The 17,512-nt window shown below is 41.3% G+C and overlaps 2 protein-coding genes across 5 annotated transcripts in view; one reads left to right on the forward strand and one right to left on the reverse strand.

Annotated features, from left to right (window-relative positions):
- The window catches only part of LOC106940043 (SPRY domain-containing protein 3-like), a 20,557-nt gene extending 16,637 nt beyond the window's left edge, over positions 1-3,920 (forward strand). For both annotated transcript variants that reach the window (XM_015022664.1, XM_015022665.1), the window contains exons 8-11: positions 141-198; positions 2,427-2,546; positions 2,621-2,739; positions 2,832-3,920. In XM_015022664.1, coding sequence (XP_014878150.1) covers positions 141-198; positions 2,427-2,546; positions 2,621-2,739; positions 2,832-2,966 — 432 coding nt within the window. In that variant the 3' untranslated portion in view covers positions 2,967-3,920. The remainder of the gene's footprint in view (positions 1-140; positions 199-2,426; positions 2,547-2,620; positions 2,740-2,831) is intronic.
- Positions 3,921-7,647: 3,727 nt separating this feature from the next.
- On the reverse strand, positions 7,648-15,510 carry LOC106940044 (LIM domain and actin-binding protein 1-like). Of its 3 annotated transcripts, none has more exons than XM_015022668.1 (8): positions 15,361-15,510; positions 13,967-14,410; positions 11,558-11,612; positions 11,377-11,465; positions 10,520-10,598; positions 10,405-10,436; positions 10,184-10,320; positions 7,648-9,478 (listed from the first exon to the last, which is right to left on the reverse strand). In XM_015022668.1, the coding sequence occupies exons 2-8, from the start codon at positions 14,114-14,116 to the stop codon at positions 8,437-8,439; spliced, it is 1,584 nt and encodes a 527-aa protein (XP_014878154.1). In that variant the 5' UTR covers positions 14,117-14,410; positions 15,361-15,510; the 3' UTR covers positions 7,648-8,436. The 3 variants fall into 3 exon arrangements, with proteins under 3 accessions (XP_014878154.1, XP_014878155.1, XP_014878152.1); XM_015022669.1 differs by lacking the exon at positions 15,361-15,510 and adding an exon at positions 15,213-15,294; XM_015022666.1 differs by lacking the exon at positions 15,361-15,510 and having other exon boundaries at positions 7,648-8,583; positions 8,692-9,478; positions 13,967-14,218.
- Between the last annotated feature and the right edge of the window lie 2,002 nt (positions 15,511-17,512).

The following is a 17,512-nucleotide window of genomic DNA, read 5'->3' on the forward strand; positions in this document are numbered from 1 at the left end:
GAGGCTACATCTGATGGAAGATGATACAGTTTTTCTAATTGAGCACAAGATTCAAGGTTTAAGAGCTTAGCTTGGTTCATTGAGACCAATGTTTTCTACGGATTTATTTCTAATTAGGTAATTTGTCTTTTGGTTTGCAGGACTATCCAAAGGACAAACATCCAGGTTGGAACAAAGGCTCCATCGCTTACCACGCAGGTGAATCATCTCTGATCTGTCTGTTCATGTCCTATAGATTCAAGACTTAAGAGCAGTTTCAATAGCACTTGGAAAGAAACTCAATACTTGACACTTCTCACTTCCTGAAAGGTATGAAATCACACAAAAATACTCTTACACAAGAGGAGAACAAAAAGTTCTTGGATGCAGAGTTGGGTGTGTTTTGGCGACCGGCTGGATGACAGCACAGGCCGTTGCCTGGATAGCGGCGGGATGGATGTAAACATAACCAGGAGGACATGTGAAAACTAGCTCAGCAGGTTCATTATGACCAGGGTGGGGGCAGCAGGTCAATCATCTCTTTTCCAAGCCTCTGATTGATTCCTGTTTATCCAAACAGACTGACTGTTATTCCTGCTGGTGAGCGTCCGAAGTAAAACGTGGAAGTTGGCTTGGATTCCCAATAACTATTACTTTTTTTTTTCTTCACATTTTGTCGCGTTACAACCAAAAACTGTGACGTATTGCAATAGGATTTTATGTGATAAACACTCAAAGTTGTGCATATTTGCGTTAGTCCAGCTGGGTGTAATTTAATCTCAGGATGAATCCAGCTGTTCCTGAAGGGAGCATTGAAGAGCAAACGGCAACAGCCGACAGATCTGCAGCTCAGGCTGTTGACAGAACTGTGATGCTGCGTTCCAGTTGCTCTCTGAACTGGGAAATTCAGACTTTCCAGTCCGAAAAATCGACTGGAAAGTCCTCCGCAGTTGGATTTCCAACTGGGAAACTGGGAGCGACTCCGACTGCCCCCGGTTACGGCGTTTCAATATGCCCGCTCCTCACACCAGCAGCAGGAAGACGCGGTGGAAAAGTGCGTCCAAAATCAGCTTTGCATTTAGCGCCTGCAGCTCTAAACTGAACAAACTAAAAGTGGTGAAAAGTAAAGCTTCAAACCACCGTTATGCTACTGGAAACAATGTTTATGGGCGTCGTCATGTTGAAATTTCATCTTCCTAAATGGAACGCCGTTAACGCGGGTCTTGCGTCAAACCCAGCTCAGAATTCCCACTTCCTCTGCAACTGGAACGCAGCGTTAGTCATCGATCCTTAATGTGCTTCGTGGAGGAGTGGCAGGAAGAAAGCCATTGTTTGAAGGAAGCTGAAAGACGTCACAGCAAACATATGGAAGAAATTTCTCTGGTCTGATGGAGAACGTGGATGTTCCCCAGCCCCTTCCGTTTCATACAAACGATGCTGGTTTTCTACAGTTTACGTCTGAGGGTCGAAGATGAAAACACCACACAGCTTAAAATTTCTGCTGGAGTTTGGTCCGATTTTTCAAACTATAATTTTTCTTCCGTTTCGCTTTCTTCTGCCTTCAGTTGTGTGAATATCATGATGAGACATTTGAAAAAGTGGAACAGAAATCCAGCAAATGGCATGTTGAATGGTGACACTTTGCAAAAATGTAAAGCAAGCAAAAACTTCTTAAAGAAAATGGAGAACATTGCAGATCAGAGTCGGATCTTTGAAGGCGGCATGAAGACGAATGTTGCTCTGGGATTATATTGTCTGGCAGGTTGAATCTTTTCATTTCAGCTAATTGTGTTGCAGGCTGAGCAAATGCCAGGAAGAACATCCTGTTGATACCTTGCAGTTGTTACTAAAACCAGTTTCTCTGAATATAGATCAGATCAATAAAGAGGATGTTTGATAGAGAAAGGTGAAAAGTATCTCCATGACAGTGAACGCAGCACTTCTCATTGTGGCTCATTTAGCTTGAGTTTCTGCATCAATTCTTCACAGCACGAGGTCATTATTTTAATAAACAATAATATTGTTGTTTTGAGACGGTTTTCAAATAATATAATGCTAATAATGAAGCTCACCCTCTAAAAAAAACAAAGTTATACGTTGTAAAGAAAACTGAACACCGGAGATGGAGGTTATTTTAAATATCCAAAATAAAACAACCGAGAACGATAAATGAAATGGATTAGGAAGTCTCTGTAAACAACATTACTCTTCAAAAATTATTAATCATCAGAATGGAAATTATCAAACTCCTTTTAATTAATCCTGCAATTAATTACTTGATGCGGCAGGCTTGGCAATCAGTGAAGGATCAGAAAAGGGTCAAGTCCGCCGTCTGTGTAGGAAATTACAAGGCCATAAAACCTTTGCATCAGAAAAAATAACCTCCAACGCCAGCGTGTCATAAAAAGCTGGATTCCGGGTTTTAACGTCTTCCTCGTTGGTCGCAGACGACGGGAAGCTGTTCCACGGCAGCGGGGTGGGGGACCCGTTCGGGCCGCGCTGCTTCGAAGGCGACATCATGGGCTGCGGTATCATGTTCCCACGAGACTTCAGCGTGGACGGAGGAGGTGAGCGCCGTCGCGTCGTCTCTCTTTTCTCGCTCTCCCATCGGCTCGCTGACGCCCACGGCGCTCTTTTTCAGATGACGCAGACGACTTCGACCTGGACGTGGCTTCCAGCGAGGTGCAGAACAACCTGTACGCAAACAACGACGACGAAGAGGAGGACGAGGGGGACGACCCGGAGGGGAGGAGGGTCATGGTGAGATTCTGTCTGAAGGCAGGACTGTAAAAACTCGGACGCCGTTTGGCCGACATTCACCGCTTGTTTTCCCCGCTTTTGTGTTGGAACAGGTGTTTTTCACTCGGAACGGGAAGGTGGTGGGGAAAAGGGAAGTGGCCTTGCCGCCAAACGGTTTCTATCCCACCATTGGGATGATGAGCACTGGGGAGAAGGTCAGAGTTGAACTGCGCCCCCTCAGCGGCTGACGGAAACCAGAACAATTAAAAGCCTTTGGGATGATGAACGATTCCTCCAAATCGTCGCTGCACCTTCACGGTGAAAACATCGTTTTACATGCTGACAAAACGCGTCTTAAAGATTCATGAAAGTAAGATCTTTAAGACATCTGTGCCTAAAAGAAGCGGCTTTATTACGAAATGATTTTTGTACTGTAAGAAACTGTTGAAGCAGGCTGAGTTTGGAGGGAAAAAAGTTATTCATTTTGACGCACGAGGCTTATTGAAATGCCAAAAAAAACAACAAAAAAAAAGTCTTGAATAATGAATGTAAAAGTCCCAAGTAAAAGAGACCTGAGTTACCAAACAGACCCGCAAAGGCAGTCCTGGTTAAAATGAGTTACTAGATTATGAGATTATTTCTAAACTGCAAGTGTGATTTATTTATTCTACAACGATGAGGCAGAAGTGGAAAAGCCCTTGAATTTAAAGGAGGTGTGCGTGCGTTTGCGCCTGTCGACGGTCCAGTACTGACACTCAGTGGTGAGGCGGCTCACAGGCAGCAGCGACTCGGTAGAACCAGCTGCTTCACGTTTGGAGGAAGCTGTTTCAGGTAACTATGAGGAAGTAAAAGTGCAATAATAATAATGATAATAATTTGTTGAAATCAAAGCTATTTTTATGCTTCTTGTTTGTTATCTTGCAATAAGAGAAAGTGGATCTTAAAGCTTTAAAGAGAGTCCTTATTTCATCTGAACCCAACTAAATGATGCTTACAGGATGAATCTAAAAAAAAACAAAAAACATTTAGATTATTTATTTGAGGAAATGAGATTTTAGTTTCCTCACTGACCAGATGATGGAAACATTTTATGCTTCTAAACTAGACCGAAGTTGGACAATATCATGTGTATGATGTTTTTATTTTTTATTGTTTTGTTTTTTTCAGAATATACTGAAATGGAAAACAAAACAAAAACACAAAATCTTACCAAGTATTTTTGCTCTAGTTTCTTGTGCAAATATCTAAGTAAGCTTGAAATATGACAAAAAATAACTTTAAGGTAGCTTTTCAGAAAGCTAAAGCAGCTTGTTTTACATAAATCATTTCTGCAATATTGATCAATAAGTTCTGGTTCCGCTTGCAGGTTTTTCCACCTATGCCAGTGGATCAATGTGTTATAAGTGAAATGATCTGCCAGTGGAACCAGCACTTTTTGAGTCCTGGTTCCACTAACTTGCTGTAAAGTTAGTTTTGTCTCATCTCAATTGTCCTAAAGTAATTGGACCAAAAATAATTGCTAAGATTTTGTGTTTCTTCAGTTGGAAATTTATTCTGAAATGTGTTATTGAGGGTTTCTCTTTCTGTCTGTGGACAGTCATCACAAAAAGCTGTGTTTACTTTCTGTTTTTTACTTTTACTTTAAATGTGTTTTTTTTTCTTCTTCTGTTTAGAAACATTTGTGATTCAGGTGAATCTTTATCGTCACATTTCATATTCTACCCTTTACTCTGGCAGTGAAAAAGTGATTTTTTTGTGTGTGTGTGTAAATTTGAGGGGGGAAATATCAAATTCAGATATTGTTTTTTGTGAAACAAGGGGGTTAATTTACATGTACACACATTAAATTAACTCAGTTCTTGTTCCATGAGTAAAACAATCAGCTGTAATGTGACTTTTAACTGAGAGAAAAAAAAAAAAGTTGCACCCAGTCGTTAGGTTGAGATTCAGTTTCTCGTTGCTGACAATCTGATTTGCCCCAGTCTTCACTTTGAGCTGTGAGATATTTGATTTAAACCAAATATGCCCCACCTGCCCAAAGCTCATTATTCTCTCCAGCTTGTTCCAGTCAAACCTTCATGGTTTTTCTTCTGTCGGGCCCCTGGTGGATTTTGGGGACTTCGTTCAGCATCTTGCTGTCGGCTTTCAGGGTGAACTTTGTCGGACCTGAGAGCTTTGACTGTTTTGAATGTCCTTCACTTGTAGATGATTTTCATACGTTGGAATGGCTGATGTTAATCTCCTTTAATCCCTCACAGACTCATAAGCTGCTACTGTCGTCTTTCTGAATGGCCTTCACTCTCACTTCAGCAGCTAGGAGCACTTTAAACAAACCAGGTCTAAATCTGCGTAAAGTGACATTGTTCTAATCATACATGGCTGATGTCATAAGCGTGTGTGATCTTTGGCCATTTCAAGCGAAAATGGATGTGGAGTGTTTTTTCTTTTAAATTACTTTTTAACAGAGTTTCAAATTGTCGTCTTTCTTCCTATATGCTGGAAAAACAATCTTTTCCATGACTGTAAGCTAAGGAAAAATACTAAACTGAGACGGATAACTAAAAGATTGAAAAGAAAATGTGTACTTTATATGTTTATATTTAATTTCATGTGGAAAACTACAACGAGGAATTTGGTTATTTGACTTTTCCACGTGGAGATTTGAAAAGTTAGTATCTTTTTCTCCCCACCACTTAATCAAAATTTAGATGTAAATTTTAAATTTGTACTTTGAAATTGAAGCCATACTTGTTCTCAGGTATACTTGATACTCAAAACGTGTTTTTAAGTTTCTTCGGATTTTATTTTTCTCCCTTTTTTTTTGTGATTTAATTTGTTTTGCTCTGTGTCAGATTTGCTTGTTTTTGTTTTTTTTTGCCAAAATTGTTCTACATATTCTGATCACCTTTATTATTATTATTACTTTTTTTACTTCTGGGCAAAGACAAAGATTCATCTTTCTGTATGGCTGCAGAGAGTTACAGGTCTGTTGAGAAAACCTCCTGACAGCCACCTGTAGATTTTTGAAGGAAAATGTTCTTCAAGTGTCTTTTAGTCGGTAACGACTACATTTAAAGGGCTCACCCGTCTTTTTTCCATCACCAGTACTGTTCTTATAGCGACAGTTCCCTGTCGAGCTGAACCGTTAAAATAAAAACCTATACATATGTCTTAATATGAGGCCTAATGAGCAGATTGTCCTGCATGAAATGTTGAACCTTTATGAAATAATCTGCCACAGAAAGAGGATTTGTGTTAAAACTCGATCGATGCGGACAGCGAAAGGTCTGATTTCAACCTTTGCTGGAAATATCCGATCGAGGCCGAGCGAGTTGTTCTCTTCGTTTTGACGCTGAGTTGCTGCTATTTATGTGCTGAAAATGCTTGGTGTAAAATCACGTCGTCCTGTACTGTAGAGGGAGTTTTTCTGTTTGTTTTTTATTGTTTGCTTTTGATGGCGAGACCAACGGACGGTCTTCAGTGGAATACCTGCAGCATTTTTATCTTCAGTTCAAACACATCCTTAATTTGTACTTTTTCTCCTCTCACCTCTATTTTTTTATGTTTAAAGCAATAATGCCAAAAATGTTAATAAATTAATATTTAAACTCACCGCAGCGCCGACTCCGCTCCTCCTTCTGTTGCACTGAGGTCGCAGCGTTCTCACACTTTAAGCGCGTCTAATGAGTAACAGCAGTAGCACACCACAACATCCATATTGTACTGTGTGTCGCATGGATGTTGTCGCGTTCTGCCAACATTGTAATTTATTTATTTATTTTGTTTTACGTATTTATCTTGCTGTCTGCAAACCAAATTGCCCTTTTGGAGATGACTTCTAAACTTCCACTAAGAGGAAACGCAAATATCTGGAAGCATTTCTGACCGCCCATATGCTCACTTTTATCCAACGTAGGTCGTTTTAAAAGCTGCATTTGACAACATGTGGGCATCCGTATGTGAACGTCAATAACCTGCTAATGTTTACTCCTGCTAAAGAGCAAAATGGACTAATAGAAATAATATTTAATTCAATAAACATTTGGAAAACTTTTGTTAAATTTAGCAGGTCTTTATTCCGTATTTTTGGTCAAGAAGTCTGTGTTTTAAAATAATGCGTCTTATTGCATTATTATAACTGTAATGATCAACATTGTCTTTACACCAGCAGAAATTGTTGTGGTTTAAATTAAAGCAAAAAATAATTTTAACATAAAACCTTATTTGCAATGTTTAAGCAAAAAAAAAAAACAAAAAAAGACCTAGGATCGTTTCAGTGATTTAACAAAACGCAGCGAATCACTGTCATTCCAATACGACTTAGAAGAGCAAAGTGGGATTTATTTCTCTTTTTTTATGACTTGTTAGCTGCTAGAAAATGTTCATCAAAATAGACTTTAGAGCCCAAGAAGGTGCCAGCAATGCCTCAATATAATTGGTTTGTGCATTTATGGCAGCAGTGAGGTAGAGAATACGTGATCAGCCCTCGATTTAATACTTTTTAAAACCACATTTTGTTCTATAATACCAAGTGTCTTAAAGGATGTTCTCACCATCGTCATTATTCTGCTTCAGAAGCAGTTTGGAGTCGAGGGTTTTGCTGCTAGTGATATTGGACTAGGATCAAATCACCAAATCAAATCGAATCAAATTTTATTTGTATAGCACATTTCGCCAGCAAAGCATTTCAAAGTGCTTTACATAATAATAATAATAATAAAAAAAAAACAAAAACAGGAAGAGCTTCAATTTCTGTTCACATCATTCACGGCACCATTAGGATTCCTCCAACCAGAACCGAGCTTTGCACATCTGGGAACTGAAATTTTGCCCTCAAACTCTGGAGAATATCTGACTAATTACTCAAATCTTGCCACATTAATTTTAAAGCCTGAGTAGAGTTGACAAATTACAAGATGACAACAAGGACTCAGTAGTATATTTTAATTCTGTTTCAGAAACAGGCTGTGATCTCCAGTCACAAGAAGACAAATCGTTGTGCAAACATGTTTGTACTCCATTACATAAAAATACATTGAAAATGTTTCGCATACAAAATGGATTGCAATTGAAAATGTTCCTTTAAACTTGAAAAGGCCCCTGGAGATGTTAGGAATTACCACAAATCTTTGGCAGCTCATTTGGTCCGTTTTCATTTCAAGAGAATAATTTACAAAAAAATGCTAATTTTGTAATATGCAACACAATAATGGAAAAAAAAAATCTAATTGCACAAGCGGTATGTGGACGATCAGCCAGGTATTCTGCAAAGAAAACGTTTAAAGCAAATAAAACGTTTAAACTAAAAAAAAAGAAGAAATAAAAGTTTAAAACAGAAAAGTGAAAGGAAGCTGTATTAATGTAAAATGAAGGCAAGGACAAAACTGTTGAACCAGCTGTTTGATCCCTGAGCGAAGACGAGAGCTGTACCAAGTTTTCAGGAGTTAAAATCAAACGCAGAGCCAAAACTAAAACTAATTTAAAAGCTGTTCTTCATTTTTCAAAGGGCACATGACCAAAAAAAAGGTTGTAATCTTTTTTACAAATATAACTGAAACATAAAAAGAGCAATAAAAGATTTGATTCACAGATAGCTGGTATAGTTTTGGTTTCTGCAGGAGTAAAATCTGGTAAAGCTAAGCTAGTCGGCCACCTTTGAGCTAAAAGTGTTTTTTTTTTTTCTTTTTTGGTTGCTGGAAGTGGATTTTTAAGCTGCTCTTATACTATCGAATCCTCGTCGTCTTCGTCGTAGTAGCGGTTCTTCTTGATGATGTCCTCGGCGCTCAGATCCTCAGCGTCGCTCCCCTCCTTGTCGTCCCAGAAGCCCACATCCTGGGAGGAGCGCTTCTCCTTCCGTTCCTCCTCCTGCGCTCTCTCCTTCCGTTCCTCCTCCTGCGCTCTCTCCTTCCGTTCCTCCTCCTGCGCTCTCTCCTTCCGTTGCTCCTCCTGCGCTCTCTCCTTCCGTTCCTCCTCGTCCTCAGTGGGATTCTCCTCCTTCGGGGTGCTCACGCCTCCGTTTGGCGTCTGATTCATCCTCTGCTCTTCCTTTTCCTCCTGCTGGTGGTTTACTTTGGGTTTGTCTTCAGATGGCAGTTTCTCCTCCAGCGATGCCCTCCAGTCCTGCAGTTGTCTGAGTGGCCGCCGCGGCTCCCTGCGGCCCTCGGCGGCTGTGGGAGTCGGTTTCGGTTTGGCTGCGACTGTGAACACACGGCTGCGCTCCTTCAGAGACGAGGTCCTTCTCAAGCTCTTCAGCTCGGCCTGCTCCGAGCTCTGGAAGGATGAGTGGACCTCGTCCTCTGGGGGCCACTTGGCCCTCCGGGTTCTGTTTGAAGGGACGTCGTCTGCGGACGGACTCAGCGGTCCAGGGCGGTCTTCGCCGGCCGGAGGCGGCCAGGCCACCTTCAGCCGCCGCTTCTCAGCCGGCTTGTCTGCAGCCTGCTGCGTCTCTCCGGAGCCGGCCCGCGTTTTTGTGCGGGTCTCCAGCAAGGCGGCCATGTCTGTGACCTTGACCTGTGGCGACGTTTCCCCGCTGGGATCCGGCTGCGGCTCGGACACGCTCTCAGCCGGCTGCTTCGCCTCCACTGGTCGCTCTTTGGGCTTTGGCGGCTCCTCGCTTTCCTCTCCGTCGCCTCGAGGCTCCCACAGCTCCTTATGAGGGCGATGGCCGAAGCCTTCGTCGTAGTTCCCTTTGGCCTTGAACAGCTGGTTGTAGTGAGGCTTGCAGTAGATCTTACCATGCAGGGAGGCGTAGTTCCACAGACTAGAGACGGAGCAGCAAAGGTTTGACATGAGCACACATCTTATAAAATTCATTTCATAAAAAAGACTTCCAGAATGCCAAGAAAGAAAGAAAGAAAGAAAGGAAGGGAGAAAAAAACAAGGAAGTAAGAAAATGCAGAAGGAAGGACTAGAAATGGATGGAAAAAAATAAAATAAGCAGAAAAAGGAGGTAAGAAGGAAGGAAGGACAGAAAGAGACACAGCAACGAGATTGGTAAGAAATAAATACATTTACTCTTATTGTCTTATTTCAAACAAATCACACATATATGGCTGTATGCATATATGTAAGTAATAAATGAATGTCATTGACAAGTTGATTAATTTTAGTAATTCAATACAAATGGGGATTTTTTTTTTCTGCTACAGTTTGGTTGTTGCCGTTATAAAAACCAGAAGTCAGTTTCTCGTTAAAATGAAATCACTACCTAAGACCAAAAACAAAGATTTTCTTTAAGCTAAACAGAAATGATAAATTCAACCCATTCAGCGGATGACTGCTGACTAGACAGTGAGCAAATAAGCACACAAATGGAAAGTTATGTGGAAGGAAAAAGTGTGGCAGAACAGGATGAACTGCAGAATTTGAGGGATTGTGAAGCAAAGCACATTCAAGAGTCTGGACTAATCTCTTCTATCTTCGTACAAGAATAAATACAACAGCAGATCCAAGTGCGGCAGCTTACTTCAGCTTTGTGCTGCAGTGAGAGCAGGCGAAGCAGTTTTTGTGGTAAGTGTGCTCACCAACCACCAGTTTCTCCAGAGGATACACCGTTTTCTGACAGGCAGCGCATTTTGTTGTCTCTGGTACGCGAAACGTCTGCTAAAACAAAACCAATCGAATGCATTCATGGAGAACAAAGAGTGAAAAGTTGATTTTAGTAAGAACATTGTCACGTTGCCGCACCCTGGTTGCTCTGGGTTGCTCAGTTCCTTCTCCTGAAAAGAGAGAAAATTCAGAATCAGCTGTGATGCTGCTGGAGGCCTTTTCATGTTTTCCTCTGGTTTCTGGAAAGCGTTACCATTGCACTCTGCTGCTGGAGTCTGTTTGACTCTCATGGACACAGATTTCCTTATAGCAGTCCCTTTTGGTTGGTCGGTCTGGTGAAAACACAATAGAAACCACAGTACTAGTTTAAGAGAACAATCTCCATGAGAAAGAAACCGAGTAACAAAAGCTGAACTGGTTTAAAACTAGTTTTATCATATCAATTCAAAAAGACAGGATGGTCAGATCAAAGTACAAGACGTACGATTGATCTTTGATGAAGGCAGTTTTAATGTGTGGTTTAAGAGCATTTCTAGTCTGCTGTGGTGACGCAGGGGTTAAGCACAACCCACATGCGACCCCTGGCGACCTCTGCCGCATGTCTTCCCCCTTCTCTCATTACCCACTTTCCTGTCAAATAAATAAATATCCCTTATTTTTCTCAATAGCAATTTAATCATTAATCTTGTTTTCATGACGATGCTAGCTCAGAAAACTCTGAGACAGCATCTTGCATGACAAAACTCACTTGTGACATTTATCCTCGAAGGAGAGAGCGTGGTGACTGCTGTGCGAGTGTTAGCATCGCATACTTTAGGCAGTCATGTCTTTCCTATTGATGATGCCCCTTCAGCAATGTAAAGAAAGGCTCACTCCCTAACACTCAAACCTGATTTTTTCCCAGCTGTTTCTGCACCACAGTTTTCTTGTCACTGCACAGAAACTACCTGCAGGAAACAGCCTCTGCTGTGAATGTAGACTAACTGCATTCACAGCAGGGGAACATTAACCTTGAACTCCACCGATTTTGTTTCAAACGATCAAAACATAGCAGAAATATTTCTGTTGTTTGTTTCAACTGAGTTGAAATGTATCTCGTGCTGAACTCACAGAGCAGCCGGCGTTATGTTTAGCGACACTCAGCTCATACTTGGCCTTATTCACCCTCACAGACGCAGAGCGGGTCAGCGGAGACGAATCTGAAGCAGAGGTGTGGATCTTCATAAACTGAGGTTGATAGATGTAAAAAATAAAAATAAAAAATGCTGATAGAAATAAATCATTTGCTTACTTTTAGGACGTTCTGAGTCTTCAGACGAAGTGCTGCGAATCGTCGACCTGCCGACCTGAAGGAGGGGAAACGGGTTTTAGGAGTGGAGCTAAATGAGCCAGGCCCGGTTCTCCTTCCTTAATCTGCTGAGGAGAGCACTTTAAGTGTTACTCATCTCTGCCTGCACTACTCTGCAGTTTTGTAGAAGTGGGTCTGGTTTTGCAATGGTTGACAGTGAGAGACGCCACCCAAACGATTTCCAGATTAAACTTAACAAAACATGCCACAGGTCATCAAGCTTTCTTTGAACGAGTTCGATGTCCAGAACCTGAATTTTCACGTTTTATCCAAGTATATATACTAACATTTGTACAATGAAGTGGTAACATTAAAACACAAAATAAAATTCAGCTAATATAGTCACATTGGAAAAAGTTTTTAGCATTAATTTCTGTGTCAATAACTAAAGTACATTAGTTAGTCTGTATTTAGTCACATTACAGCCAAAACTTCACTTTAACAAATGGAAATCTGAAAACTGTGCATTTAGCATCGACTCTACTGAAAAATAAAGTTCAGTAACACTTGGCAGCAATTGAACCTGCAAGTCAGTGGATCATGAGCTGTGGATGCATTCGAGTTTAAATATTTGTTGCGGTACAAATGCTCGCAACACTTTGAATTACTTTCACGTTTCCTGTTGTAAAAAAAAACAACACAGACAGACAGAAACATTCAGGAGGTACGAAAACTTTTGCCTGGCACCGTAAACAACATTCAGATCAGAAAAGTGGAACAAAAGCGATGGAGATGTCTGACTCTTATCTGATAAGGCTGCCACCTGCCCGCATCTGACCTGCAGCCAAAGCATCTGAAAGCGTTCATGCGTCCTTCACTAAACACAACGTGGACGGGCCTGACCGCACCGCGGCTCTGACACTAATGATAGTTTCTCTCTGAACACACACAAAGAAAAATAAGGGGTGCGAGTCGTTTCAAAACACGTGTTGCTGAGAGTTTCACAGGGTGTAAACATTTCTGTAACTCTCCTACTGATGATGTTGAGATGAATAAATGTGAATAGTAGAACAGGTTAAGTATGATGACATGAGAGGGAAACTGAGCAAACATAAATACTGGGATGAATTAACTAAAGAAACCCAAAGAGTGAAGGAAAGAAAATGGGTTCTCGGTTTTAAATGTGTTAACAACGCCAAGATAAAGACAGCAGCTTTACCGAGGCGATCCCATGAAGACTGAGATGGGCCTTGGAAAGGAATGTCTGCATTCCTCTGTTTCAGGAGCTGAAGAGAGGGAGACTTGTTTTATTGGTCAGAGAGAAAGAGAGAGAGAGCTGCAGCGAAAGAATGGAGCTGGGGAAGGTAGAAACTGGTGACTGAACTAAAGGGGCTTCAGGAAGGAGTGAAAAAAGTAAATATGGACGGTTTTAAACTTGTGAAAGGACGTTAAGGGAAATGTGCACGGACATTTTAACCAGGACAGCACCTCGCAAAAGAATGTTCACCTTTGACCTTTGCTTTTTCTACAGCTGATCAAGTCACAACAACCAAAAAAAACAAAAAAATCTGTTTTATTGGAATTTTATACGACAGACTATCAGAAAGCCGAGCGTAGTTATGATGTGGAGGGGAAACAATTTGCAATGTTAAAAACACAAAGTGTGTCCATCCAGTCTGCTAATTATAGCGTCAAGCTGTGTGTCGTTTAATCTTAGTGTAAACGCAGCCGTGTTGTGAAGGTCTGTGAGTTTGTTTGTTTGAACAAACAGGATAATGAAGAGAGAAACATGGCGGTGGCAGCAGCATGCTCTGGGACAGCTTCTGCTAAATGAACGCAGGGCAGTTCTGGGAGAAAACGTTTCAGATCTGAAGCCGGGACAGAAGTTTACTTGTCAGCAGGTAAAAGCTGCTCAAAAATGAGGAAAAGACGACAGAAATGATTTGACTTGAGTTGAATTGAAACTTAATATCTATTTGTTGAAACAATGCATAACCTGTAAATTCTTAATTACTCTACATGACACCTTATGTTCTCAAACACATAACTAGCGCACATCGATGAATAATAATTATCCAACACTTTGTAATTTACAGTTTAATCAATGTATTTATGTATTTTTTGCAGTAAAAGCTGACTCTAGAAAACATCAAATGCAAATGTCCAGCATATTTTAATAACTGTATATGCAAATTTCTTCACTTTGCAGATATACCGTGTTGGTTTATCACACAATTCTTGTGGAAAATAAAAGCTCCCGGAGTATGAATAGTTGTGCAAGACGCTGTAAAAACAAACAAAACAAAAAAAACCCATAAGATTGTAACCTTAACTACAAGCTAAAAACCTGAGTTATGTTCCACTCGCCATCAAGTTTAGACTTTTACTACTTTTACAAATCAACAGGTTTACCTGTCCAGCAGCGTCTTCTCCCTTCTCAAACTTCATCTTCAGGTCAGTCAGCTGCACTTTGGGTTTCTCAAAAGTGGCGAGTGGGCTGGTGGGAGCTTCCTCCTCGATCGGCTCGGCTTTTCGCCTGTCTGCGGCCTCATCCCCGTCCATCCCTCTCTGCTTGTCGCCCGCCGGGGCGGCAGGCGGCTGCTGCTGCTGCTCGGGTCTGGCTGCGCGCTGATCCCCCCTGTCGGCGTGCGGGTCCTGGTTCTTGACGGGCGCGGCGGGCTCCTCGCGGATGGCAGCAGGCCTGGTCAGGACGGAGCGTGAGCGGAGAATGCTGGAGCCGCTCGGAAGGGGAGCAGGAGGCTTTTTATCCTGGTTTAGGTTGACTGCTTTTTCAAATTGATTCTTCAGGGAATTCAGTTTTCCGGAGCGCAGAGAGGATGGAGCACCATCAGTGGCCTGCAAGAAAAACAAGAGAAATTAACTGAATAAAAAAAAAAAGAAAAATTTAGTCACAAGAACTATTAGGTTGCAGGCGAACTGATGGAGAAAGACAGCTGTAAGGCCTCGGATTAACGCGGTGGAATGAAGGAAATGCCTGATTCTGAACTTGGCTAGGCTCATAGATGAAGTGAGCAGCTGCTCAAAGCTGCTCCAGTGCAGAGATGTGGCTCCTGAAGTCAGAGATGCTGGTTTATTAGCTGAGACGGAAAACTCAGCTGCTTTTCTTTTCACTTTTTTCCCCTAAACCCCACAGACGACGGCTCCGTTTACCACTGAAATGTCTGCTTTTAGTCACAGCTGAGGGGAAAACTCAGCAGGAGCACCGCACACTTCAGCAGGCAGGAACTTCCTCAATTGTAGAAAAGAAGTGACACATAAGCAAAGAGGATGCGGACAGGAAAATATGTAGATGTGTTAATCATAGAAAACAAAACGAACTTCAGAATGACGTTTCCTGCCCACAACCTTGCACAATTTCCACAAAAAAACCCCCAAACTATTTAATATGTCTTGCAATTAATTACAAGTTATTAAAGATGACAAACGAGCTGAATCCTTATGTGTAAAATAAAGAGAGTAAAGAACGCAGCGGAAAAGATTTGAGCAAGTGACAAAATCCCGACAAAGAACAAAAAGCAGTGGCACAACTGCTGTCTTTGTGACGCGAGGCCAGCCTGAATGGACAACCGGATCACGGAGAGATTGTTCCCGATTTATTTTTTTTTGTTTAAGCGAGTAGAAAAGAAGAAGAAGAAACCTTTTTCAATGAGATGAAGCGGCCAGGATCGGTGTCAATACAGCCAGACAGCAAGGAAAGCCCAGGCTGGTTTTCCTCCGCGCTTCAGGAGGTGAGAGACAGCAGAAGGTCGAGCTGAGCGTGACACGGGCGGCTAGACAAAACCTACCAGAGCGAGCCGGTCCGGCGCTGCTCCGACGGCAGGAAAGTGAGAGCCAGAGTCAGAAAACCCAGGAAACCAGAGCAGGAAATGATACGCTCCGGGAAAAGTTAACTCTTTCCTCCCTGGTTTTACTTCTTGTTTCCTCTGAGGAAGTGTTGGTGGACAAAGTTACCAAAGCCTCGAATTAAAGCACGACTCGCCAGAAAGGTGCAAAACACTCAGATTAAAAGAGTAGAAGCAAGAAGCAGGAAGGAAAATTAAATCGTAAAGAAATAGTTGAGTATTTCATGAAGAGTTGCTCATTTCCTAAGCTCTACAGCAGGGGTGTCCAAAGTCGGTCCTCGAGGGCCGGCATCCTGCATGTTTTAGTTCTCTCCCTGGTTTTACACACCTGCATCAAATGATGGCTGTTAGAAGGCCTAAGCAGAACTCTGACTTGCTGAGGAGGTTGTTACAACCAATAGAGAACTAAAACATGCAGGATGCCGGCCCTCGAGGACCGACTTTGGACACCCCTGCTCTACAGTGTTATGACTCTACAATACCTTAAGAAATTATGTTTGTTTTTTATGTTTTTGTCACGTCATTACAGCAAATATTTTATGAGACAGACCAACACAAATCACTGTAATCACTGTAAGGCATCATAGAAGAAATACCTGGTTTTCAAAATGTTCTACAAAGCAAATATAAATAAATAATAAATACAGAAAAGTGCGGTTTGCATCTTCGTCACCTTTACTCTGACACCCCTAAATAAAGCTGCAGGTCTTTTGGGGCGCGTCTCTAGAGATTTGAATTTTGGCTCGTTTGTCTTTGCAAAACGGAGAGGATCTGTGAACATCACAACAGATTCTCCTTTTATGTTTGACCTGGACTTTGACTAAACCATTCAACATCCTTGGATCCACTGGTGTCCAATTGTTGATAAAAAAAAATCCTCTCATTGCCACAAAAGTGAGATTTTCTTTTTAAAGTAATGCACAAAAGTGACGCCACCAGATACCTGTGTCTTAAACCCTCTTTCAGGTTTTCGTCGTCAGGTTGAGCAGAGGCTTGATGTTAATGACCCACTGCTTTCAAATCAGACGCGCCGAGCCATAAAACATGCAGGACGCCAGACCTGCGGTCCTGGAAATGGAATCCTCCGCCTTAAATTATCCTCGAAAGCAGCTGCAAGTTTTCACATAATCAGTGGCAGGTTTTAATATATATATATATATATATATATATATATATATATACATATATATATATATATATATAAAACAAGTGATGGAAAAGGCACAAAAATGACCTACCCTGGTAAACAAAAAGACTTTTTATAACTGGAATTAGAGCAGCCATATTTCCATGTAATCCACTATACACATGCCAGCCTTATTTTGTGAAAAAACTTATTTAAAAAATGAAAAAAAAAAAAAAAAGATTAAATGGGCTTAAACAGAAGAAGCCCCTTTAATTGATCATATATTGTCCCAACACACCCAGAGACTTCAGCGTATTTTATTTTATTTAAGGACTTTATGTGTTAGAGAGAAGTTAAACTCTGTCAAAGGTGACTTTTGAAGAAAGGTTGTTGTGGTGGATTTTATTTAGAAGCAGCTGAGTAAAGGAGGCTCAATACCAATAATTATAGTACTTGAAAGTTGTTTAAAAATATTCTCAAACAGATTTGACTCTTGCTTAATGTTTTTGCCACCTGTGGCCTTTACTCATTATTAGCAGCTTGAGAGGAGAAAGGCCAAACAGAGAAGGAGAAGCACTAAATCAGACCGAGGACAAATGTGCCAAGGACAGCAGCCTCCATGTTTGGTGCGTCTGAACCACACGGCAACATGAGACATCAATTTCTAATAAAACCTACGGCATTAATTTGGGAACACAGCTTGAGACAGAAGATCAATACAGACTCACTGCATTCACACAGCATTTGTTAACAAGAAACTAAACCAGGAGTCTGCAACTTGGTAATAAAGAACCAACGGATGTACTTAGACATACATATAATAACACATGCAGCTTTTCAGATTTTTTGATAGAATAATTGCTGTAAACATCCACAAAAGAATGACTCAAAAAACAACCAGTAAGAATTTTATGGGGGGGGGGGGGGTTTTGTCACGGGGGGGGAAACTCTGTGTTTTTTCTTTATCAG

This window comes from Poecilia latipinna, unplaced genomic scaffold (genome assembly GCF_001443285.1).
Source record: "Poecilia latipinna isolate Pla-1442-1.1 unplaced genomic scaffold, P_latipinna-1.0 Scaffold3072, whole genome shotgun sequence".
Classification (NCBI taxonomy): Eukaryota; Metazoa; Chordata; class Actinopteri; order Cyprinodontiformes; family Poeciliidae; genus Poecilia; species Poecilia latipinna.

Coding starts and splice junctions, on each gene's coding strand:
- LOC106940044 (XM_015022668.1), bottom strand. CDS start 14,116: ATGGACGGGGATGAGGCCGCAGACAGGCGAAAAGCCGAGCCGATCGAG. Junction 11,613..13,966: donor GAGAAGACGCTGCTGGACAG/GTAAACCTGTTG, acceptor CCCCTCCTTCAG/GTCGGCAGGTCGACGATTCG. Junction 10,437..10,519: donor TCCAGCAGCAGAGTGCAATG/GTAACGCTTTCC, acceptor CTCTCTTTTCAG/GAGAAGGAACTGAGCAACCC.